Below are 23677 nucleotides of genomic sequence, written 5' to 3'. Positions count from 1 at the left end.
TCTCGAAGTGTGGTTGTTGGCCTCGTCTAGATGGCGCCAGTCCATGTCCCCTCCGACTCCCTGAAATGGCCTAGACTCGGTCGGACCAAGTTATCGGCCACGCCGTTTGCCAATGTACTTTTGCTCGCGTCTGTGCGAGCATTTCTCTTTGATTCGTCCACCTCGCCAAAACCCATCGATGCAATGTCGGCACCATCCTGCGACCGTTGTCCTGCTGGCCCCTCTTGTTCGTATTCCAAGACATGATTGGGACGCTTTTGCTGATGGGCTCCATGCTTGAATGATCGCCTTGCGACACTATCGGACATGAAAGCTTTCGCACGGTCAGATCTGGGCCGCCCTCGCCACTGTAAGGTCGCTTTTGGCGCCCTTTCTCTCTCTTCTAACGTCTCCATCGTGCAGGACATGGTCCATCCATGTCGGGCAGAAGCTCATGGCACTCTGGTGGGTTGCGTTATACGAGGCTCTTGCGGTACTTTCACACATTGGCCATTGCAGGGTCTTGGTGAGGCCTTGGTATTAAAGGCGCCCACTGATCCTCTCCCCAATGCCTCGGCGGGCACCACGACCTTCACCAAGAACTCCAGGTCCAAGCTGTAAGATTGTTGTTGAGCAGCAGCTATCATCACCCTTTCATACTTGTTACAGGTTCAGCCCGGGTCCCGGCCCCCATCATGGCAGCTCCCTCACCTTCATACGACTCCCATCCGTCCTCTGATTCAAGCCACCACGGCGTCAGTGCGCCCAATCTCCCGTACGACCCTCCTCTCACATTTTCCACCGTCATCGACCATGACCACAACACCATCAACAAGTTTGCCGGGCGCCTGCTCCGAGCCAAGGCGCCTCAGGACCGCGCCCGTCTCCTGCGGGAAGTCACCTGGCGCCTCGTCCGGCACGACGTCTCGGAGGACATCGTCATGCGGGCCGCGTTCATCGAGCACCTCGGCGACGAGGGCGTGCACATGGCCGAGCACGACCGGACGGACCACGAGAGAGCCCGCTCCGAACTCCTGGCGCTGTTCCACGTGCCGCTCGAGGGAGACGGGTTCCTCGGCGCCCTGCGAGCTTTGTTCGCGGAGCTGTTGGAGCACATGAAGATCGAGTCGGGCCAGCAGATCCCGCATCTGGAACACATGCTGGACCCCGAGGAGAGCCAGAGGCTGGGCCGGGAGTATTTGAAGACCCAGCGCCTCACGCCGGAGCTGGAGATCCTCGACAAGTGTACCGGGACCAGAAGGAGGGTGTGGAGGGACGTCGAGGAGTTTGCGAGGACAGATCTCCACAGATTCAAGGAGATCTGGGAGGAGCTGAAGCTGAGTGAGGAGCAGGTCGACACCGAGGCCGAAGCGTTCCACCGGAGAAATGGTCGGGGGAAATTATAAACAAGGCCGTTGGGTGTTTCCATTTCGACTGTCTATGCGTGGCGTGGCGCTAAGTCTGGCTGGATTGTTTATCGAATGGCGTCAAAATCTGGGGACATTGGTGTTTTGGCGCCATCGAGGGAGAGATTGGCTCTTGTCATTACTACATACTATACCCATTTCGCAGGTCCAGCAGGTCCAAAGAGACAACGACTGAACGAACCCCATTCTCGTCGCTTTGAAACTACATCGGGGTCTTTGCACTGACTGTTTCTGAATCTCCGTCCACTGGCTTACTGTAAAAATCCATCACCAATCTGGAATCAACTCGTTGCTCTGCGAACTGTCCTCATCCAGGACTTTCCGCGCGGCTTCCCTTCCCCAAACAGGCAGCCTCTCGACCTCTTCCTCCCGCCCTTCTTCTGCAGTCTTGAACGTCTTCGGGATGTACTTCGGATCCAGCAGTCCCACCTGCACGAGCACGGTCGCCTGGTCCCAGTGGATGTGCTCGTGGAAGAGCTTGCCGCCACGAAGGCACACCACGCTGACCAGCACGACTTCCACCTTCTTGTTCGTGGGCGGCACGCCGGGGAGCATCCAGGGGATCTCGGTGGTGTGGGTGAACGAGACGAACATTTCGTCGACCACCCGGTCCACGCCCACGGTCCGGCTCAGCAGCCTGATCCGCATGTCGGGCGGGTTGTTGGGGATGAAGAACTCGGCGTAGAATCGGCGGAGCTGGTCGTGGCCGATCCCGCCCGTCATGGTGGGCACGTGGTTCACGTACGGCTGGGGCACCATCGTCGCCATGGTCTTGTCGGCGTCCTTTTCCCCAAACTCGAGTCGCGTGTGCGCCTCCCAGATGGTTTCGATGTCCGGTCCTTCAATGTCGAAGCCCAAGCGAAGGATCCCGAGTGTTCGCGACCAGGCTAACGAGGCCCCAATCTTGTCGAACTCGTCGAGGTCGTGTTCGGCGAAACCTGGCTGGGTGTTCTCGTAGCGGTACGACGGGAACCGTGTGCCCCATCTCTGCGAGGCCGCCAGGTGGATCAACACGTTGAGGGTCGGGGGGAAATCGGTGGTAGACCTGGGGACCCGTCCCGGATAGTATGCGACCACGGCAACAAGCTTGGGCATGGGCTTCATACAGGCTTCCAGGACCAGGCTTGCGGCGTCGCCGTATGCTGGATAGAAAAGCACCGTCAGATCCTGGAAAATTGAATGGTGTTGAGTCTTCGGGGGTTCGCGATCGACAGCGGCTTGACACAGGGCAGGCATCTATGGCTGTCTCGAGCGTGAAGCATGCTTGTAAACCACTTACCTACGATGGCGTAGCGCTCCCCTAGCTCTAAGGGGTCTTGTAAGTGTTGCAGCTGTGCCATATAGCCCGCCTTGTCTCCCGCATACTGAAGATAGCTCAGCTGAAACCCTTCTTCCTGGAAGTGAGATATGATTGTCGGATCAAAGTCTTCAGTGTCACTTGTCAGGACAAGTCGAGGCGTGGTCGTTGTCCAGCTCAGATGCACGCTCCGGCCGCCTCCTCGCATCCTACGCCGGATTTGTTGCTTGAGCCGCCCGACATCTCCAGGACGAGTGTCAACATCAATGATAGGTCTGCCGCCGATTTCTACGCGGACCATGTTGCTTGGGAGTACACAGCGTGAGAGTGACTACGAGAGAGGAGATTGAAAGAATCAGATCGAGAGATCGAGAGTGAATGCCAGTGATTGACCTTCTTAAACTTGGCCGGTCTATCCCAGTGCACGTCGAATATGACGTATGGATATGAGCAAATTCCACTCAGCCTTGCACACCACATCGGGCCAATCACAGCTGATCAGGCTGAACACTTGTTGGGTGCGGGACTTGACCGCGAACTTCTTCGTCGATCAGGTTCCAGCCGTTGAAGCTTCGTGTGCCCGAGTGATGGCTCTGTGCAGGCGACCGCTGTTTGTCAGCTCTCCGTGTCGACTATCTCTGCGGACTAGCCACCAAATACGCAAGAACTCTACTGACCGAGACAGATTCTTCCGCGTTGCGGAAGAGGTTCAGGATGCCCTTGCAACTGGCAAGCCGGTCGTTGCACTGGAAACCACAATATACACACATGGTATAGCGTATAGCCTAATACAGGTCGTTCAAGGCTCACAGCTCACCAGGGTTCCCCTACCCTGAAAACGTTGCTCTGTCCTCCCACCTGGAATCCCTAGTCCGCGTCAATGGCGGCGTGCCCGCAACCATCGGCATCCTCGAAGGCAAGGCCTGTGTTGGCATGGCCACTGAAGAGCTGATACAACTCGTCTCGACTGCTGGTAGTGAGAACACGTGGAAGATATCAAGACGAGATCTGGGTTCAATAGGAGGGCTTGGTCTTCGGGGCCAGAAGCTCAATGGGGGAACAACCATTGCTGGGACAATGATCCTTGCCCATTTGGCGGGCATCAAAGTCTTCGCGACCGGTGGCCTGGGGGGTGTCCATCGTGGAGGAGAGAACTCTATGGACATCTCCGCAGACTTGACAGAACTTGGGCGAACACCGGTGGCGGTGATCTCAAGCGGCTGTAAGAGCTTCTTGGATATCCCCCGAACGCTAGAATATCTGGAGACTCAGGGAGTGGGCGTGGGCACCTTTGCGGATGGCAGACAGGGAGATGTCGACTTCCCTGCCTTCTTCTCCCGAGACAGCGGTGTCAAAAGTCCAAAGACAATCCACGATGAAGCGGATGCCGCAGCCATCATCTACGCACAACATGGGTTTCCGCTTCACTCCGGATTGCTTTTCGCCAATCCAGTCCCGGAACAATCAGCAATGGCAAAGGAAGAGATCGACTCAATTATTAGTGCCGCAGTCGCCGAAGCTGAAGAGAAGGGCATTGGCGGAAGTGCCAACACTCCTTACATTTTGAAGCGGATTCGAGAACTAAGCAAGGGCGGGAGTGTACGGGCGAATGAGGCTTTGATTGAGGCGAATGTTGTCCGCGGAACCAAAGTCGCCGTCGAATTGGCTAAGCTTGAGAGACGGCATGGAGCGGCGCCTCAACGGTGAGCCATGTTAGACTTTGGATAGGATAGATGAGGCACTTGCTGACACGATCTAGAGAGAATGCCAGCAAGGTCATCAAGGGTGTGAGTTTTGGCAAACCCACAAAGAGCTCTCAAAAAGTTGCCAATGGCCAAGAAACCCCCGTATATGGCACGGTTGAACAGTCCTCTCAGCCCGTGGAAGTGCTCGTTGCTGGGTCACTCGCAAGTGATACAATATGTGACCATCAACCACTGAAAATCACGCCCGATTCGACGGCTCCGGCGCTTCACACATCAAATCCGTCCACCATCTCTCAGTCGCCGGGCGGAGTCGGTCGTAACGTTGCGATGGCTGCTCACCTGGCAGGTGCCAAAGTCACATTGGCGAGTGTTGTGGCAGACGACCTTGCTGGTGCATCTCTTCTCGATCACGTCGAGAAGAGTGGCCTTGAGACGACGGCAATACGACGACTTCCCACCAACGACGGCGCGCGAACAGCACAATATGTCGCTGTCAACGACACAAACAAAGATCTCGTACTTGCAATGGCAGATATGTCCATATTTGCTCGTCCAGAGCTCGAATCGGCAGACTACTGGATGGAGAAGATGGGCGAAAGCAAGCCAAAGTGGGTGGTCGTCGACGCAAACTGGTCCCCTGCCATTCTCTCGTCTATCCTGAAGGCTGCGAAAGCCCATCGAGCTTTTGTCGCATTCGAGCCCGTCTCCGTTGCAAAGGGCGCTCGTCTCTTCGACAAAGACAATTCTGCCATTACCAGCGCTAACGTATTGCCAAATCATGTCGTTAGCCTTGCATCTCCCAACAGACTCGAGTTGACAGCAATCTATACTGCGGCCAGAAACGCTCTGATGTTCGAATCGGAACAGTGGTGGAAAGCAATCGATGGCCTTGGCCTCTCTGGCTCGGGGTCTCGGGATCGATTGATTTCTGTTGCCGGACATGAATTAGTCGAGCATGGAATCCCACAACAGTGCATCCAGCTTCTCCCCTTCATCCCGAATCTGGTGACAAAGCTCGGGCATAGAGGGTGTCTCCTGGCTTGCCTGCTGCGGCCTGGCGATCCTAGACTCACACGGCCAGAGAACGCCCCATATGTGCTGTCGAGAAATTTGTCTCACGACTCTGAGATTGGGGGCTTGTATATGCGGTTGATTCCACCGTTCATCGAAGTCGAACAGGACGAAATAGTTTCCGTCAACGGCATTGGCGACACCATGCTGGGTGTTATTATTGCAGGCCTCGCGAAGGGCCGCGCGCTCGAGGAGGTGCTGCCCATTGCACAAGAAGCAGCGGTGCTCACGCTGAAGTCTGCAGAGGCTGTATCACCCCATGTCCGGCAGGTCCAGGCAAGGCTCAGGTGAGGCGTGAGGCTTTACGAGGCCTGGTCAAGGCTGAGACTTTGACGAACCAATCACGTCGTCTCGGTCGCACGAAGCGAGCCTTGATGCCTTAGTCAGCAGCCGCGCTCCGATACCTCCCCAGCCACTGACTTCGAGACTATTTCTCTCATCAGCCCATCCGATCCGTTGATATACGAGATCAAAGCCATTCCAGACTGCGCGTCATCGTCAAAGCGTCGTCTCAGCGTCGCAATGGTTGGATTTCTGCCTACATTCCAATTAGCGCTTCTCTTACTGCCGTGGGCAGTGTGGGCAAACCCCATTGCCCACAACCTAAGCAGAGATCCGGCGGATTCCGCAGCTTCATTTCAGCACCTCAACATCTCGGAGTCGATATCTCAGATCAATATATTCAGCGCAGGAAGTCTAACAGGCTCCATTGTTGCGCGACAGGCCTCCTGTCCCGACCCATCCACCAATTCACTTTGCCCGCAAAACTTCTGCTTCATCCTGCAACAGAACAGCGACAACTCGGCATGGGCAACGTGTTGTCCCGCTGGCTGGGTCCTTAGATTGAATGCGGCCGACTGGACCACGCAGAAATGCCAGTTCAATGGTGTGTCGGAACCACCATTGCGGCCACTGAGCTGCGGCGGCAGTGGGGGGATTTTTTCCGGATGGGCATGCGTCTACTCGAATCAAAATGTCAGCGGAGGCGAGAGGATGAGATGGTCGACGGTTCTTGTTACGGCAGTCGCTCTTTCCTGGCTCGGGGTGAGTTGGTGCTCGTAACCTGAGCGCCTGGTCGCCGTTCAGCTCACCAAGCACGGGCACGGCGTCCAGGGCGCGGGCGCGGGCGCAGGAAGGGGACAACCACGATGACACAGCTGCCTGGGCGCGTTCGCCCACGGACACCACTGCAACAAGGCGATATCTACAAGTACTCCGAAAGAGGGACGAGCGTCGTGGAGGATCTGCATGTTCTGCGCGCCTCCGATTGCTGTTTACGATACCCATGATGACTCCATGACTCGACGAATCGAGACTCGAACGCGCCACGAGTTCTCCGACTCGCTTATGTAGAAGTATATCCAGACTAATGTTTCCCAATTTACGCTCCCCCCCTTTTACGGCCCTTTCTCTTGCTTCTTGTTTGATAGTCGCGCAAAATGCTCGTCTTTGGAGTACTGCCCATTTTGACCCACCACGACCACCCACCCTCGGCGACCTCGGGGTCTACCCTCAGTAGTCCTTTTTGGATTTCCAACCATGATGCCGGTTCCCTTTAGTGGGGTCCGAGTTTCCCAAGGGCCAGAAAGCCAAGAGTTTCAAGAGCACAGACTCGCAGACCTCGACACGGGGTGATGGTGACGTGACGAATCGGCCGCCCTTGTTCGGCATGTCGGCCTCGTCGACGGGGATCTCAAGGAGGTGGTTTTCCTGGGTTTCCCCTTTCCAATGCAAGGGGGACGCCGGGAGAATAACAAATCGAAGAAAAGGTGGATGTGGCGAATAAGAAAGCAAAGTACTGCCCGCTTTGTATCGCTCAGTCATGATGTTGAATAATAATGTTTGGCGCCTCGTGGCCCTCCCCGAGGAGGACGACGCATCCGCCCTGGCGAAAAAGCCTAGTTCGCCGATGATGGAAGAAGGGAGCCCAGCAAAATAAGAGGGGCAACAACAAAAAGGAATGCCCCCAGGCAAAAAAGTCGCTCTTTGTATTAGGAATGAATCGTCATTAGATTAGTTGTCCTGGCGGGTGGTGGTGATCCGCCCGGACATAACGACCCAGGGAAAAGGTATCCTGCCCGAGGCTTCTGGGGATATACACGGTCACATATATAATATCTGTTCACTTTCCCCTCCAGCCGGCGCGTGGTGTTCAGTTGAGAAATTCGAAGTACACGAGATCATAACCATACCAGCAAGCTCGAAAGGCAGGCACACAGGCCACAAACTCGAACAGAAAAGAGACCCAGCAGACTCAAGGAACCAATCCCAAGGGGAATCGTACACACCGGACAACGGAGCAAGACAAGAACACACATAACCAACGATGTGCATGAAGAGAACGTGTCCTACTTGTCGTAAGTTGCCTTTCCCATTCCTATTGCCCCCCTCTGGTCTCTGTGGTCCTCGAAAGCGCAGGGGAACCATTTCCTCGCTCTTCTCTTCCCACTTCTCTTTCGCTCCCTCTCTCGCCATATCCCGAGCCGGCCTCTTTTCCCTGTCGTTACCCCCTCTGCGCTCTCTGCCTCGATTCCCTTCCACCACGCACCCTCTCCGAATGCCCACTAACGCGCCCGAGCAGAGAAGACGACCTGGTGGGGCTGCGGCAGACACGTCCCCAGTGTCATGGACTCAATACCGAAAGACGCCTGGTGCACCTGCAAACCCCCCGTCGAGGTCGATGGGAAGGTGTACCCACCTAAGCAAGGGACGGGGCATCCTGAGTAACCCAGCGGGCCACCGGGGGGGGGGGGGGTGCACGCATAGAAGGAAAGGGAAAGGAAGGGAAGGAGAACATGAGCGATTTGGGCGAGGGCAAATTCTTTTTTTCCTTTGTTTGAAATACAGGCAGGCCGGCAGGACAGGAATTGCGTGATGTGGGAAAATAAGGTCGTTGAAGAAGGCATGGTCAAATCCAAGTTTCATCTCGTTGGGCTGGAATCTCTTTCTCGTTGTTCGCGAAACACCACAATCAAATGGGGCGGCAAGGTATTCAATGACCCAATACCACATGCTGTTGATGCCACAGGCTTCCCTCTCCGCTCGGACTTCAAGTGAAAACGATGCCGCCGTCAATGACCATGGTCTGACCCGTGACAAACTCGGCGTCTTTGGAGCACATGAACCCGCCAACCACGTTGCCGACGTCCTCTGGCACGCTCACGCGCCCCAACGCCGTCAGATCCGAGCTGTACTTCTTGACCGACTCGCCCTTCTGCCTCCCCTCGATCTCGCCCAGCTTCTCATCGATGAGGTCCCACATGGCGGTCCCGACAATCCCCGGCGCGTAGGCATTGACATTGATCTTGTACTTCGCCATCTCCATCGCAAACACTTGCGTGAGTCCTCTCACCGCCCACTTCGACGCGCTGTAGTGCGACAAGAGCGGGAACGGCTTGAAGGCAACGATGCTCGCCGCACCCAGGATCTTATATCCGCTGCTGCCGTCGGGGACCGGTCCCTGGGCGATCATCTGTCTCGCCGCATGCGTATAACACAGCCACACGCCCATGAAGTTCACGTCAAACATTCTGCGGACGTCCGCGTCGGAGATGTCCAATGCCGGCGCGACCTGCGCGATGCCGGCGTTTGCGACCATCACCGTCAGGGGCCCAAGTTTCTCGACCGACTCTTTTATCATGGATTGCACTTCTTCGGAGGAGGTTACATCGGCGACCACGCCAATGGCGGCACCGGAGCCATGTTTGGAGTTGAGCTCGGACACGAGTTTGTCGATGCCGGGTTTGTTGGCCGAGACATCGTTGACGCAGACCGCGTAGCCTTCCGCCGCGAGTCGTCGAACGATGGCTTCGCCGCTGGGAGGAAAGGCAGAGGTTAGTGAGTGCTGCTTGATGGCTGGGTGGTCTCGAGGGCACACTTACATCCCACGGGATGAGCCTGTCACAATTGCTGTCCGCTTAGACATTTGTTCTGTACGAATCTCGTGCTTGGACGGGTGGGAAGGTGAGGTCCTATCTGGTGTCGTAGGCGAGGCGATTCTCGAAAGGCTTCAAGTTGGTTGCAGATCCAGGGCATCTGGACCTCTCGCAAGACAAGATATATGTCCACATCGTGAGCAATCTCGCGGCCGTCATCCCGAGGTTTTCTCCTCTCCGGACACGCGGAGTGTCATGATAAACCTACCCGCGTGAGTTATCCATTGATTGTCGTCGAACCACTCGAATGTGGAGTAACGAGATGCGTGAGCAACAGTAGGGCGAGGAGAAAAGATGGAGGGAGAGAAAAGTGCGGGGCAATAAGGACCGAACGCAGCTCGGGCGGGAATTTTTCCGAGATATTGTACGAGATACAGACGCCTCACTGGATGGCTTCACGCTGGTCGAGTGGCACGCTCCTGGCTCGCCCTCAGCAGTTGTTCTGGAGGGGTTTCATAGAAGCGTCATCGGCGGGGGTGGTACAAAGACATGCTCCCATGATGCCCTCCCTGCTTTGTCTTCTTCCACCGGCTCGGGGCAATGGCACCGAATTCTTTGCTTCCACAGATTGGGCCGTCGAGGTCGGGCCTCTTCCTGCTCTCATCTCATTCGCCCAAGCAGGACTTCGAGGCATCCCAAGGTCAGGCTCCGCTCCTTTGATCCAGTTTGGTTGTGCAGAATTCCCGCTGACACTCAACGGTATCGCGCTGATGAGAAAGCATTAGAGTCATACTGCCCTAACGGTGAAGGAGAGTGTCCGAGACATATATCTGTGGAACACAAGCAGAAGTGATTCATAAGTTGGCCATTTGGAGCAGAAGAATCTCAATTTCCAACATGATAAAATGGGGTCTGACTCGCTGATCAATCAATCCATAAATTTGCAGATTGGGAGTCGATAGCGGTCGATGTTCCAGTATTTTCGGCGGACGCCTTCCCATTCCCGGGTCAGGTTGGGGAGCTCAAGGGTCTCCCACTCCACGTCGAAGTCGGATTCAAACAAATCGAACTCGACGACCTTCTGATATACGTCGTAGCTGATCTGCCTATCGGCACCCATGCCGTTGAAGAAAGACCACCGCCCGTTCTGGTTCAGGAGGCCGATCACCTGCTCCGAGAAGAAATCGCGAAAGGCGCTATATGGCTCGGCGAAGGTGTCGAAGTAGATGGCGTCGAAGGTCTCGTTTTCTGCAATAAGTTGTGGAAGAATGTGCTGCCATTTCCCTCTGTGCACGACCACATTGAGTTTGTCCATCCAGCCGTTCCTCTCCATGCTACTGAGAACGTCCGGATGAGCTTCCACGATATGATGACTAGCGGGTTTGTTTGCATGGTTTTGGATGTGCGTATCGATGATGCCCATGCCAAAGCCGATGTTTAAGATCTTCAATCCCGGCTCTGATAGCAGAGCGTTTGCAGACTGAAGCATAATCTCGCTTTCCCATGCCATCATGACACCGTTTTGTTGTTCATCCAGAAGGCTATTGTCGCCGAGTGATAGCGCTGAAGAGAGGTAGACAGAGCTAGTGACATGTTCCTGTGAAGTGTTTGCTTCCGAAATGTCCTGACGCTGCGAATCTTCGGGCCCATCGATGTCCTCACCGTCTTCATCGTCATGCAGTCTCTCGTATCCTTCCAGGCGGTTGAGGACCATCTCGGCACGGACTCCTGCATCAACCATGATCTGATAGAGCTCATGCAGGCTCAGGCGATAGGCAATACATCCTGGGGTCTCATCATTCTTGTCTAGCTGGTTCCAGATCGCGCCATTCTCGAGCAAGAACTTGAGAAACCGCGTTCCGCTCTCTTCATTGTGCGAGGAAGGAGTGGAATCTCCATTGACTTGCGTAGCACAGGCGGATATCGCGGCATGTAGCGGCGAGAAGCCGGTGGTCGGATCTTGCACATCGACAACCTTGCAGTCTGGGAAGGAATATTGATCGATACACCTTTGCAGTGCCCGTGCGTCGTGGCTGGCCGAGGCACGGATGATTTCACGGATGTTGTCGTCGGAGGTGCTCCCATTGCCTCCAGCCACTGGGGATGTCGCCATGTCGACTGGGGCCTGTTCAGCTTCTCGCTCAGCTTTGGCCAGCATCACCTTTAGCGTAGGTAAAATACCAATATTGGTCGCCTTCGGAAAATTGGTTATGGCGGATGCGGAAGAATAGAAAATCCGGGGCCGGGCCAAGACCAGCTAAAGTCCGGGTGCAGAAATCGCCATCGACTTGCCCTGGCAAACCAACTTCAAACTAACCTCAGCTTGGTTTGTCTTGCTTTCTAAGACTCTTGCAGGCTCAATCTCATCGCGCGATGGCCATCTCGTCCATTTGGTGCCCTCTCGACTCATAACAGGATAGTGGCCTTACCGGCGCGGCTGTCCTTGATTCTGCACCAGACGTCTGATTCACCCACCCAGCCTTGACGGTAAGACGTCTTCCGACAAGTCAACGCGGTCGCAATACGCCCACTGCAAAAATTCCAGGACTGGAGGCTGCAGTCTACTTTCCTTGGAAACATGAGGGCGCCTCTCACCAAGCCATGTTTTGCCGTGTCAACAAATCGTGATGCAGAGTTCCCTGATGTGGTGAAGGCTTTCTCTGAGCCTTTAGCCGGTTGGGGTCGCAGCAGTCGAGAGTTTTCACACAGAATATCCACCATCAAGGCTGTCAACATCATTGTACGGTGAAAATCGATAGCATTGTGATAGTAAATCCCGTGCTGGCCTTTTGGACGACATCCCGTGGCCGACACCATCATATCTGAAGCAGCGAACCTGCCCCACCTAGAAACGAACAAAGTCCGGCCAGCCCGACATTCAACCACACCATCCAGTATCAGACCGCTTAGCTTCTCAGCGGCCAACAATCCTTCTATCCACTTTCGTCGCAAGGAGGATGGGCAAACCGAAAGGTAAAGGCCTCAAATCGGCGACGACTGACACTCCCCAAGAGTTATATTCCGAACCCCTCTCTTTTCCCAGGCCGACGAGCCCTTTGAGAGCGGCCGACGGCCATAATGTGGACGGTTGGGCGGACGAGGACATCCGAACTTACAACGAACTGCTCAACGAAAGAGCAAAGTTGGAAAAGGAAAAGAACGAGCTGGAGCAGAAATCCTCCAGACATCAAACGCAAAGGGCCTTGCTAGATGAAAACGCCACGGCTCTGGACAAGCTCTTCAAATCCCACTTAGGAGGCGACTTCAAATTCACGGGCTCGGGGACCTGTTGCTTGGACGTTGATGTGAGAGGAGTCGAAAGTGCCGAGGGCACTGACGGCTTCTGTAAGCACGAAATCTGCCTCCGCGCAAAGACAAAAGGGATTTCTTGGATGGAGATGGACACGATAAAATACTACCACGCAAGAATCATGGCCGAGAAATCGCAAAGAATGCAAAACGCGCTACGCAAGCAGAGAGATGTGGAATTAGTGCGCGTTAAAAAAGATGACGAGGAGGAAGCCGCCTTAAGAGCCCGCAGAAACGCAATTTTGGACAAAGCCACTCGCACCAGCCTCCCTTCAACACCAACAATCAAGGATGACAAAGGCAGCAGCACGTTGGAGACCTCAGCGCTAGATCTGCTCCCCATGGCATCCAAAGATTTTCTCCTTGATCCCAAAAACAGCGCAATCTTGGAGGCCGCCAAGGAGAATGAGCACATTGTGCGCAGAATACGCGGACGGCTGGATAAAATTCGACACGACGTGAATGCAGGAAGAGTCTCACCTGCGGATGCCCGTGTGAAGCTAGACCAAGCAAACTCTGAGATGGCGGAAGCCGAGAGGAAGAACAACGAGTTCCGGCAGATGATTCTCGATGCCGAACCTGCTCTTTCACATCTGCATCAGCATCCTGCCGCCGCAGGGAATCGCACAAGCCCCAACACCCCGGCAAGCTTGACGACAGTGCTTCAGAACACTTTGGCATCATCCAATGCTGACGCCTTTTCTCAAGCCCTCAGTGTGATGAAGGGTTTCTTCAGTGCTTCAGATCCACATGATGTCCAAACCGCCATCACGGACTTGCGTAGCGTTCTGGAACTTAATGGCCCGATGTCTCCTGTCCTACAAAAATCCTTCAAAGCTCTCGAAGAGATGCTCGCGAAACCCAATGCAAAAGGCTTCACGGTTGATGTCACCACTGGTGATGGAAAGACGAGGACCTGTAATAACGTGGTCGAGGTTATGATGAACCTCCGGTTAAAGATGCAAGCCTCCGACAATCCCTCCGCCGCTGCCGATCCCGACCTCAATCTGGATGAGGACACAATCAAAGCCAATCTAGAATGTATCAAGGTCGAAGATGCCGCAAAGAAGGACATGCAAAAGATGGTGGACAGGATGGCCGGAGACACTGCACTTAATGTCACTACCGCGCTCAAGAAGATCAAGGCAAAGGCTATTCTGAAATCGCCCATCCCACCACTTTCCGATATCGTTCTTGATGATGTGATTAGCGATATCCTCTTTCAACGATCGGTCAATGCTCTGGTTGCTGAAGCCACCAGGGGTTCAAGTCTGGCGCAACTATCTGGAAAGGTGACTTCCCTTATTATTTCGACCTCCCGAAACAGCCCGGGAAAATATCTGGCAACACTAAGCATGACGAAAGATGCTATAATCAAAGGGAAGAAACGCCCGCCTGATCTACTTCTCGAGGCGATCTCGAAGGTAGAAGCCTCAATGACACAATTCGTCAAAGCCTACGGCGAGAAAATAAAACAGATCGACGCTGAGGAAAAAGCCAATCCTAACCCACCTCCCAAGCCCGATCTCCCGATTAAACATCTCCTGGAGGGTACACATGTCGACAAAAAGGCTTTCGAACTCTTCAAGAAGTTCTTCCGCACTCCATCGGCAAACGACACCGCAGCATTGCGAGCCCGTTTCTGCGAATATCACCACTTGAATATCGAAGAGGGTATGTGGGACATGTTGCACGTCGTGCTTAATCACCAAACTTCGGGCAAATTCTGGTGGGCAAATTGGGAGGCCGAAAAGAAATATTGCATCGAGAATATGCAAGTCGCCGCAGCTTCACCGACAGCAAAGGTTGCTGATACTGTCTTGCAGCTGCAAGAGCTCGGCATTTGCCCTGCGAGGGCTGCTATCATACTCACGCAGCGTATCGCTTTCCAGATGAGGCAGGACTCCGAAGCCGCCAAAATCAACATTATGGCGCTCAGGGACATTTACGCGGATTGTGAGTCACTCAAGCACAAAGAATGGGCCAGGTCTTTCAACTTCATTGGTCAAGCCATGGCAGACATCTTTGCGATGTTGATGTTTGAGTTGGTCGGCAAGGTCAATTTCGAGATCGCAATCATGGCTGCGGACTTTGTCGCTTTTATATCCACTTTCGTGCTCGGATCCATGGACGCCATACGAGCTGAACTTAACCTACGTTACCTCGAGCAGTTTATCCTCAGCACTCTGATGGAAAGTCGTACCCCTATCACCAAGTGCCGGGATATCTTCTCCCGGTACGTCCACATGTGCCAGGATTCTTCGAGGTACAGGTGCTCTCCAGACCATAGATGTCAAGCGACATACTCCCGATTTGTCACCGAGAAGTTTGCCTCGCTCGTCCCCGCGCCACTGAAAGTGAACAAGAAAGGAAAAGAGAGCCCAGAAAAGGCTGCGCCGTCTTCAACTAAAACTAGCTCTGGCCCTCCGCGACATGTCCACATTCGAGTAACAGTCAATGCCTATTGGGATGTCGCCAAAAGTCTCACGCCACACTTGAAATGCATCGAGGGTAACAAGAAGAAAAAGAAGAAGTGTTCCTGTAGTCGTGCTGACCAGGAGTTTGCCGAAGATATTCAGGTCCTCAAGCACGCTCTCGATATCAATCTGGCTGAACTTGAGACCATGGTCAAGAAAGGCTTGAAACCTCCCAAGGACTTGTGGGACGTGCTGGAGAAAAATGCCCTGGCGCTACATGAGCGCCCTGTAACCTACGAAGGAAATCAACGGAGAATAGCAGAGTTGAGGGCAAAAGTAGGGACTGGTCGCTTTGCGGAGGTTCCTCCTCCCATCCAACCGGTGGCCAAGGACTCAACAGGCATGCAACGACAGCTCAGTCTCAAGTCAGTCCCTGTCAACGTTCCTAGCATCCAAAACAACCTGTCAAGCAACACCTCCGAGAAAGGGAACCTTGAAAAAGATGCAACAGAGAATTACTCTGGACATCAGAACGAGACATCGCTCTCGACCGAACCAAATGAAGTGGTGGCTGAGACTAAGTCCGCTTCCACAGCCGATCAAGACGACGAGTCCGACTGGCACATGACGGACCGAGAACTTGAGATCAGAGACCAATTGCTCAATTTCTCTGACAGCGTAGACATGATGCACTCATTTGCGTCAGTCATGCATCATGGTGCGAGCGATCTCGCTCTCGATGGCGTGGCGTGGCAAATTGAAGACATGCTCATTGGCCATGTGGAAATGGCGTGGATCATTGCAAGAGCTCAGGGCTATAGGGGACTGCAAACTTGGATGGAGTACTATTACGCACAAACCATGCCCACGCCTTTGGGGGAGAACTTCAAAGTTAACGGCAGCGGTGAATACAGTAATGATGGAACCTTGGCGGACCCGAACGCAAGAAAAAAGACTATAGCCTTCGACATTATCAGCAAGATGAACGGCGGGAAAGGGAAACCGCAGTCTCAAATCACAGGCCCTACTCTACCAGCGGTAGCAAACTCTGCGGCCGCCAATGCAGCAGCACCAGCTCCTCCCTCTGTGCAACAAGCTGAACAAGCCGTGTCTGACATGGAGCGACTTGGTCGCAATTTCCTCTCGCAGATGCAGATTGTCTCGAATCGCCGCAAGCGCATGCCGAAGCGTAAGTGGTAGCACAAAATGAAGGTCTTCCTCTGTTCCCGGTTAAAGCCATAATTATGTTGGCCGAGGAAACGCTGAGACACTGTTTCACAATCGACTTCTATCGAAAACTCAAAGGCGTGCGGCGTTATGGAATGAGGAAGAAAAGGGAAGCAGCATGAGCAGTTCTCATTGACCTCCTGAGGAAATGCATTACGCGATGACTGAATTTCACAAAGGGTAACGGAAATGAATTCAAGCAATGTGCAAACAATGCAATGGCTGTACTGCGGAACGCCATCTCAAAAAGAGGGAAAGAAAAGACGAAAACACACAAAAAAAAGGGTTGTGGACTAAACTTTTGCTCTAATGCTCGATACGAATGCTCGGTCTTGTCTTTTCGGGGCTCCAGGCCATGCTGGACAACATGGATGCATGGATCAAAGGGCGTCGCTTGGGTCTACGAAGACTTCTTTTCGGTATTCACCGTGTACGCATGTGTTCGGATGGGGAATTGGGCATCTTGTCTGCTTACCTGATTGCATTTCGGGACACAGCCATGCCATTGTACGACGCAGGAGCCGGCCGGATAAGGGAGAAAGAGGAAGTAAGTGAGAGCTGGTGGCAGAACGGTATAGCAAGACTAGGTGTCTGAGGGAAGTAGTTGGCTAGGAGCTAGAGTACGAGTTACGGCAGATGTGTAGGTAGGTTAGTTGTAACTGCGTCCGAAATGGCAGACATGTGCAAATCAACGCAATTTTCATTCTCTGGTTCTTGTATCGCGTCGGTTCCCAGCGCTTTTCTGCACAATGCGAGGCGGCAGGAAACCTCTTCCCCTCAATGCTTCGGATGTATTTGTTCACGACAGTTATCCGTCCCATCTAGGACCTCGAGCGCGCATATGTAGATCCATTACAAGCCATGATGCCGACTCTAAAAACGCCAATTTTCATTCCACACATCCTCCACGAGTGTCATAGTCTTCAGCCACGATATGTCGACAGTGTCCTCAAAAGCTTTTGGCCCGGGGAAATGACCGGCAGCAAAGTGTAGGTCATGGTTCCATGGTCAAGAGCCACGAGCACGAACGAATCTTCTTCTCCCTGTCTATCTCTTCCCAGCCGCGCAGTCATCGCCTACTCATCTGATCTTCAAACCCCCGCTACGCCCGGCGCGTCCTTGTCCGCTTTCAGGCTCAGTAGCAGCTCGCGCATTCTCTTCTTGGAACTGCCATCCCCACCGCCCGACTGGCCTTTCCCGCTCAAGTCAACCAACTTGGCAATTCTCTCCCAAGCTGTACCGCCCGCAGTGGTGTCTTCTCTCTTTGCTAGGAATTCTTCTGCCTCTTTCGCAGTCTGCGCCTTTTGCTTGTCGACCTTGCGGTTGTAGGATTCGTAGAAAGAATCAATGTCCTTTTGTGCGGTGGAAATGGTCTCTTCCTTCTTGCGTTGGCTGGCTTCGTCGCGACGGGCGATTTCGGCGTCCCGTTTGGCTCGCCATTCGCGGATCGGTTCGGTGTCTTCGTCTTGTGCTGGAGCAGTGTAGTTTGTGTAGCCGCCGAAGGAGGTCGAATCGGTTATAGTGCCCCCGGGTGCGACGCTCTGTTCATTTTGCCTTGTGTCAATCTGATGCTCTCCATTCTCCGAAAGCGGTGCTAAAGCTGCCTACCTCGTTTCGTGTGTCAATGGCAGGAAAGGAGCTTTCAAAGTCATCTAGGTCTTGTTGTCCGTCACCACCTGATGGCTGTGTCGGAGCAGCTGTGAAGTCGCCATCACCACCTAACAGATCGTCATCGCCGTCTTCGACTGTAGCTGCACCAGGTCTGTCGTTGGCATTGAAAAGGTCGGCGTCCTCTCCCAGCAACGCCCGTTCGCGCTCGAGAAAGCTGCCTTGGGCAGACGGATCGGGGCGGACATCTGTTTCTCCTGTCCCGACTGTCAGAGATCCAGAGCAAAGGTAAAGTCGAGGGTGTTGCGTGGAAGAGATCCAAGCCTTACCTGCATCAATGTCTTCAATTGAAGGGAACCGGTCTGCCATGATGGAGGAAGGCGCAAGGGCGGAGGCGTTGCGACAGCGGAATGGATCACTGCCAGTAGACAGACTACAGATAACAAGTCACTACAAGTCACTGAGTGTATGATGGTGATTGGAGAGGCAATGATCTGTAAAATGGCCGTGCAATGGACAATGGGTCAAGCTGGCACTTTTTGTGAGACGGTTGTTTGCGATGAACGTCGCAGGGAAAGACAATTGGCCTCGCGAAAATTCACGTGTCTGACAGGGCGGGCCTTGTGCGCAGTTGACACGCTTAAGAAGGGAGCTTGTTATGTCAGACAGAACATTTGCTGGAATATGGGAAGGTGCGGTCTTAAGGCCTGCTTTCCAGAATTAAACAACTGATGTACGCCGGAACATGCGCTTTCGAATAGATTGAGACGCTCTCTCATGGCCGTGGACTTGATGTCCACCTCGTTCTCGGAGTCCTGTTTCATCACTCCATCTCCTTACGGATGAGGACAACCTCACGGCGGCCATGTCTCGGAGTGCATTGCTGAATTGGTGCCTCGTGGCCCTTATTACGTCGAGCTCGTCCGATTATGCAACATTAGGATTGTGCTCTGCTTACTATCCAGCGTGCCAGCATGTCGAACGTCACGGCTCATGGAACTGTCTTCAGGACTTGTGTTTGATACCTTTCCTCTCCTCACATATTGACCAACACTGCCACAAAAGGGGCCGTTTGGCATTTGATGCAAGTCAGCCTGAGGCACCAATCGCCTGGTCGGATGTCCCTCCTGCAGTCAGGTACGTCTTCGCCCCCATTTCTCGGTTTGTTGTGAGGATGATATCTGCCATTGGTCGGGTTTCTTGTATACTCGATTTCAGGAACATTCCGGCAACTCCATCAGGACCTTTTTACCACAAAGTCGAGTTGTTCCTCTCTTTTCATTCAACCGCATGGATCAACATCTATATTTGCTGATGCCATGCAACACCCCCGTAAGCAGCGCGGTGTTCACCCGCCCGAGGGAGCTGTATCAGCTGGGGACAGCTTTGATAGGTCAATGCGGTTTGGCCTTTTGCAGACATCACTATATGAAGACTACAGCTTCGCTGATTGAGAGTCGGGCCTGACAGGACAATTTCATACGACGGCCTAGCAGCTCTCCAAAAGTCATGTTCGTCACCTATACTCATCCCTGTCAACTGAAGGACCGGGATAAGCAGCAACAAGTGTCGTCATTCGCAGCACGTCGACAACCGACGGAGACTGGGAAGAAAAGGTCTGAGAGGAAGACGCGGGACTCCAAAACCCGTTCATTTGAGCCCTTGGTTTGGCGTGCTGTTAATTCTAAGCCGCGAGGCAGGGCCAAATTTGAAAATAAGAGACCTCAAACACGTCCGCTTCCTGAGGCAGGCGTCAGCGACCTGCTTGCTCCCTTGGTCGGTAATCTTGGGGGAGTGCGTGACGATCCTTTCCAATCGTACCCAATTGAAGCCACGTATTTGGTGAAATGGGCCGTCGACCAATGTATGTCCATACTATCGTGAAGGAGCTTCATCAAGCAAAAGCCGAAGCATTATCTCTTGGGGTTCAAGCAAATGGCTAATCTTCACAGATGTACAAGATGTTGCCATCAAAAGCAGGGAGCTCTTCACCGACGCAAATGGCGACAATTGGCTGATGTCGTATCGGTTTTCCGTCTCTCTTCAATCCGAACTCCTCTTTGAGTGCCTCGTGTTGTATACTCTCTGCCAATTACCTCCTTCCTACAGGCCCTTTCCCGCACTCCGCCAGATCTGTCTCCAGTATCGAGCCAGTATCTTGAAGAAACTACGCCAAAGGATATCCAATCCTCGGCTATGCGCCGATGATACCACCTTACATGCTATCACTTCCCTCCTCGGCTCGGACGTAAGTCATCCTCCGCGTACAAATGCTCCAATGCTGAACTTGCTCCTACAGTTCCACATGGCCGAGGATGACTACGTGGAAATGCATCGAGCTGGTCTGAGGCAAGTGATAGCGATGCGTGGTGGACTGGAGAACGGAAGTTTCGACGCAATGACAAAACTCATGGTAACGTCGTAAGGTTGAACCTAGACAAGGGCGTGAATTTTGCTGACAAAAGCAAATGAAGAACGGAGTTTGTATGCGATATGGCCATCAAAAGACGACGACAGACCCAACTGAAGCCCATAACTCCCGAGCTGATTCTACAATATCCCAAACACCCATTCCCTTCTGAGCTTTCTGACATGGCGACCAAACTTCCAGGTGGCTTTCGTGAACTGGCACTTACTTGCAAGATTTCAATTCAGACCATTGGGCTCCTATATGAACTCACCTCAAGGGTATCCGGAGAGCACCCTGAAGCACTTCCACACGTCTGGGGTCAGAGCGAGCAATTCGAACTTATGCGCGTCGTGGCCACGGAAGCCGTACCAAAACTGGAGCGACAAATCTGTCTCTTGGCCCTCATGTTCGAACGGTCCTGGCTTGCAACGACTTCCGACTCTGCCGCACCTCGGAGACTATACGGACGAGTGGGCCAAGTATTTCGGGATCGCCTGCGAGAAGTGACCCAGAATATGACTGAGCTTGGGTCGCAGGTGGACAGTGACTTTATGATATGGGCGACAATGATTACTGTAACGACAGCGGACGAAAGCAAGTTGAGCGAGGAAGAGAGAAAGGAGCTCATGGCGCTTATCTTCATGCTATGTCCGCAGATGAAGAGTTGGGACACTACCATGGCGTCTCTGAAGAGGTACTATTGGAACGAACCCTTGATGACACAATGGCATTCGGAGTGGTCTTGTGCGAGATCTTGCAATCCATAGGCAGACTAGATATACTGGATTAGGGATTTTGTACGACCATGTGCCGTATTTGTATCTATCTATAGTCCTGTCAATGAGCCGTCCTCATAGGCCTCGCCGTCCTCAGCATACCTGATCGTGTCACGTGCTCTGGTGGTCATTTGAAACCGCAAATGTCCAAAACAACAACTTCATCGACCTGGATCTCAACTTCTTCCTCTCTGCCCATCTAAACTCATCATCAGCCACAGATAAATCTACGATTCGCGTCTTGAGAGTCTTTTTTAGGAGGACCGGTGACAAAATTCAGGCAGCAACGAGCAGACAACGACCGCTCTGTGACTGAGCTCTCTTTCTTCACTCACAGCTCAGTGTGCCGTCATAGCTTGTAGCATAGCCCGCCCGGCCGTGAATCCTCTGTCCACCTCTACCTGCGCCTTACTTCATCCACGCGTAGGTGACAAAGGGCGCAGAAAGAACAGCCACACACGCGCCAACTTACGTTCAGGGGGTGTCGCATGGTGTAGACGGAGGCATCACGGACCAACATGTCGTACTCCGATGAGGCCCTCAAGGCCAAGCTCTCGACCCTCAACGAGACACAAGATAGTATTGTCTCGGTTTCACAATGGATCATGTTTCATAAGTACGTCCCTATGCGGCTGCCATAGTTCCTCCTATGGAAAGCCATTCCGCCGAGAACTGAACAACAGCTAACACTTGTTGTCTAGGAGACATGCCGACCGCATCGCGAACTACTGGCTCACCCGTCTCCGCGATTCACCGCCAGCGAAACGCCTCAACTTCATCTACCTGGTCAACGACATTGTCCAAAACGCCCGAGCACGGAAGCGTAGTGAATTCCCAGACGCGTTTTCCCCTTTAATGGCCGAGGCCATCCAGACCGCCTATCGCTCCTCACCACCCGAGATCCAAAGCAAGATCCGGCGCGTTGTCGAGGTATGGCGAACGCGGAATGTCTTTGAGGTCCCGATTTTGGATGCGATCGATGCACGAGTCGACGAAATCGACAAATCAAAAGGATCCGGGGGGAAGAAGACCCTCATGGGCAACTCACTCTTCGGTTCAACTTCCTCCTCAGGCGCCATGCCAAAGGAATTGGAGAGTCTGGCGCCGTTGCAGATCACGGTGACCAAGGAGACCATCTCCGCCAGACCTGCCATCGATAACGCACAGAACGAGTATGCCAAACTTAACGACCCCGAAGCGGTGCTGCCCAGTCCGCCCGTTCACGCGGCGCGGCTGTCAAGCCTGATTAAGTCCCTTGCGGCGGCTGAATCGTCCGTCTCTGCCAGTATCAAGGCTAGGAAGGCTCTGATCGCGGACCTTGAGCGGATCTTGGAAATTAATAAGGCAGCGTTAGCTAAAGACGAGGAGACATACCTGACGCTAGAAAGTCGGAAGGCCAGCACCGAAGCAAAGAAGAGAGAGGTGGAAGATGCCATTATTCGTGGATTATCTTCTGCCGAGGCAGCATCATCGTCCGAGCATTTCGGAGGCACCCATACAGGGGTTGCTTCGAGCGGCATCGACGCTGCAGTCAATGAAATTGGTGGAAACAATGTTAGCGGCGAACATTCAGCTAGCCATTTCCTCTCCGAACGACCCGAGATTGAAGAACTTACCGATGACGAGGGCGACTTTGCGAGCGGAGGCATGTTCGATCAACCTCCACCCAGTAACGCACAGTGGGATCAACCAGCTCCTGCTCCCGCCGCCCCTGCCTCTCCGGGGCTGGGAAGCTTTCGACCCAACAACCCTGCCGTTGCAGCTGCTCTCGCTGATTTCTCCGCTATTGGTTCGACGCCGACCCCAGACTATACGGCATTCCTCCCCAGCAGCGCGGGCGGCCACGCAAACGCGCCAGCAATGCCGCGCGTCCGCTCTGCAAGTGGTGGACAGGGCGTCAATGGCTTGGGTGCTAAAAGGCGCAAGATATCTCACGGTGGAGAAGAGCAGGTTCCTGACCTGGGCGAAATGGGCATGGAAGGGTTCGGTCAAGTACAGAGTCAAGATCAAGGCGCGGGGACTTTCGGTGGGGCCGGCCCCGGAGTGGGAGGGCAACAGACAGAGACTCGAGGCGATGATCTTCTCAAGAATCTGGACGAGGACGTGGATGAATTGCTGAGGCAAGAGGCTGCTCGAGGCTCGAACGGCGTGCCAGGGATCTGAAGTGTCCTTGAGTCAGGCTATGACTGCCCTACGACCGATGGTGATCAAGAGGCAGACGGCCGAGTGGGCAGTGGATTGAGAATGAGGCGCAGAGCAAGGATGGATGTGCGACAAATGCGCGTGCTTCTTTGATCATATTTGGGAGATGGTGGTTGGTATGTTGCGGAATCCCGGTGAGGGAGGAACGCGTGAAGCTTTTGTACATGGGCTAGGCCAACTTCGATCTCTCTGTCTGTGTATCTACTGTACGTCCCCGTCCTTTCAGAGGCTTTTACTGGAACGTGAACCAGGGGAAGCACAAGAGGGCTTGGGACACATATTTCATGATTGGGACCCATCATTCCTGTCGATGATAGTTGCAATAGGATACCAGAAAATGCACATACACTCACACGAAGAGAGAGAGAGAGAG

At 53.7% G+C, this 23677-nt stretch overlaps 9 protein-coding genes across 9 annotated transcripts; 5 read left to right on the top strand and 4 right to left on the bottom strand.

The window, feature by feature from the left end:
* The first annotated feature begins 160 nt into the window (after positions 1–160).
* PV07_10188 (uncharacterized protein) lies at positions 161–1648 on the top strand. Its single transcript, XM_016397502.1, has one exon. The coding sequence runs from the start codon at positions 675–677 to the stop codon at positions 1383–1385; it is 711 nt and encodes a 236-aa protein (XP_016244693.1). The 5' UTR covers positions 161–674; the 3' UTR covers positions 1386–1648.
* Positions 1488–3161, bottom strand: PV07_10187 (uncharacterized protein). The gene is made up of 2 exons (XM_016397501.1): positions 2686–3161; positions 1488–2548 (listed from the first exon to the last, which is right to left on the bottom strand). The coding sequence occupies exons 1-2, from the start codon at positions 3002–3004 to the stop codon at positions 1674–1676; spliced, it is 1194 nt and encodes a 397-aa protein (XP_016244692.1). The 5' UTR covers positions 3005–3161; the 3' UTR covers positions 1488–1673.
* Positions 3162–3262: 101 nt separating this feature from the next.
* Positions 3263–6875, top strand: PV07_10186 (uncharacterized protein). Its single transcript, XM_016397500.1, has 3 exons — positions 3263–3474; positions 3524–4406; positions 4463–6875. Exons 1-3 carry the CDS (start codon positions 3291–3293, stop codon positions 5769–5771), a joined length of 2376 nt encoding a protein of 791 aa, XP_016244691.1. The 5' UTR covers positions 3263–3290; the 3' UTR covers positions 5772–6875.
* Positions 6876–8529: 1654 nt separating this feature from the next.
* PV07_10185 (uncharacterized protein) lies at positions 8530–9405 on the bottom strand (the record flags this gene model as incomplete). The annotated part of the gene is made up of 2 exons (XM_016397499.1): positions 8530–9295; positions 9362–9405. 2 exons carry the CDS (start codon positions 9403–9405, stop codon positions 8530–8532), a joined length of 810 nt encoding a protein of 269 aa, XP_016244690.1.
* An 878-nt stretch (positions 9406–10283) lies between these two features.
* PV07_10184 (uncharacterized protein) lies at positions 10284–11468 on the bottom strand (the record flags this gene model as incomplete). Its single annotated transcript, XM_016397498.1, has 1 exon — positions 10284–11468. The coding sequence occupies one exon, from the start codon at positions 11466–11468 to the stop codon at positions 10284–10286; it is 1185 nt and encodes a 394-aa protein (XP_016244689.1).
* A 204-nt stretch (positions 11469–11672) lies between these two features.
* Positions 11673–17001, top strand: PV07_10183 (uncharacterized protein). Its single transcript, XM_016397497.1, has one exon. The coding sequence runs from the start codon at positions 12313–12315 to the stop codon at positions 16279–16281; it is 3969 nt and encodes a 1322-aa protein (XP_016244688.1). The 5' UTR covers positions 11673–12312; the 3' UTR covers positions 16282–17001.
* Positions 16989–18604, bottom strand: PV07_10182 (uncharacterized protein). Its single transcript, XM_016397496.1, has 3 exons — positions 18246–18604; positions 17917–18173; positions 16989–17849 (listed from the first exon to the last, which is right to left on the bottom strand). The coding sequence occupies exons 1-3, from the start codon at positions 18283–18285 to the stop codon at positions 17400–17402; spliced, it is 747 nt and encodes a 248-aa protein (XP_016244687.1). The 5' UTR covers positions 18286–18604; the 3' UTR covers positions 16989–17399.
* Positions 18605–18663: 59 nt separating this feature from the next.
* Positions 18664–21124, top strand: PV07_10181 (uncharacterized protein). The gene is made up of 4 exons (XM_016397495.1): positions 18664–19780; positions 19869–20164; positions 20216–20337; positions 20391–21124. Exons 1-4 carry the CDS (start codon positions 19426–19428, stop codon positions 21091–21093), a joined length of 1476 nt encoding a protein of 491 aa, XP_016244686.1. The 5' UTR covers positions 18664–19425; the 3' UTR covers positions 21094–21124.
* A 181-nt stretch (positions 21125–21305) lies between these two features.
* PV07_10180 (uncharacterized protein) lies at positions 21306–23669 on the top strand. Its single transcript, XM_016397494.1, has 2 exons — positions 21306–21718; positions 21804–23669. Exons 1-2 carry the CDS (start codon positions 21621–21623, stop codon positions 23263–23265), a joined length of 1560 nt encoding a protein of 519 aa, XP_016244685.1. The 5' UTR covers positions 21306–21620; the 3' UTR covers positions 23266–23669.
* The last annotated feature ends 8 nt before the right edge of the window (positions 23670–23677 follow it).

This window comes from Cladophialophora immunda (assembly GCF_000835495.1).
Source record: "Cladophialophora immunda strain CBS 83496 unplaced genomic scaffold supercont1.6, whole genome shotgun sequence".
Lineage (NCBI taxonomy): Eukaryota > Fungi > Ascomycota > Eurotiomycetes > Chaetothyriales > Herpotrichiellaceae > Cladophialophora > Cladophialophora immunda.
This window is presented reverse-complemented; position numbering and strand designations above follow the sequence as displayed.

Bases quoted from the DNA above. Each gene is read 5' to 3' on its own strand.
- PV07_10188 (XM_016397502.1), top strand. From the start codon at position 675: ATGGCAGCTCCCTCACCTTCATACGACTCCCATCCGTCCTCTGATTCA.
- PV07_10187 (XM_016397501.1), bottom strand. From the start codon at position 3,004: ATGGTCCGCGTAGAAATCGGCGGCAGACCTATCATTGATGTTGACACT. The intron at 2,549-2,685 runs GTAAGTGGTTTA...TTTTCTATCCAG, and splicing joins GGAGCGCTACGCCATCGTAG to CATACGGCGACGCCGCAAGC.
- PV07_10186 (XM_016397500.1), top strand. From the start codon at position 3,291: ATGGCTCTGTGCAGGCGACCGCTGTTTGTCAGCTCTCCGTGTCGACTA. The intron at 3,475-3,523 runs GTATAGCGTATA...ACAGCTCACCAG, and splicing joins AACCACAATATACACACATG to GGTTCCCCTACCCTGAAAAC. The intron at 4,407-4,462 runs GTGAGCCATGTT...GACACGATCTAG, and splicing joins CATGGAGCGGCGCCTCAACG to AGAGAATGCCAGCAAGGTCA.
- PV07_10183 (XM_016397497.1), top strand. From the start codon at position 12,313: ATGGGCAAACCGAAAGGTAAAGGCCTCAAATCGGCGACGACTGACACT.
- PV07_10182 (XM_016397496.1), bottom strand. From the start codon at position 18,285: ATGGCAGACCGGTTCCCTTCAATTGAAGACATTGATGCAG. The intron at 18,174-18,245 runs GTAAGGCTTGGA...CAGTCGGGACAG, and splicing joins AATTGAAGACATTGATGCAG to GAGAAACAGATGTCCGCCCC. The intron at 17,850-17,916 runs GTAGGCAGCTTT...CAAAATGAACAG, and splicing joins CCATTGACACACGAAACGAG to AGCGTCGCACCCGGGGGCAC.
- PV07_10181 (XM_016397495.1), top strand. From the start codon at position 19,426: ATGTTCGTCACCTATACTCATCCCTGTCAACTGAAGGACCGGGATAAG. The intron at 19,781-19,868 runs GTATGTCCATAC...TAATCTTCACAG, and splicing joins GAAATGGGCCGTCGACCAAT to ATGTACAAGATGTTGCCATC. The intron at 20,165-20,215 runs GTAAGTCATCCT...TTGCTCCTACAG, and splicing joins CTTCCCTCCTCGGCTCGGAC to TTCCACATGGCCGAGGATGA.
- PV07_10180 (XM_016397494.1), top strand. From the start codon at position 21,621: ATGTCGTACTCCGATGAGGCCCTCAAGGCCAAGCTCTCGACCCTCAAC. The intron at 21,719-21,803 runs GTACGTCCCTAT...CTTGTTGTCTAG, and splicing joins CAATGGATCATGTTTCATAA to GAGACATGCCGACCGCATCG.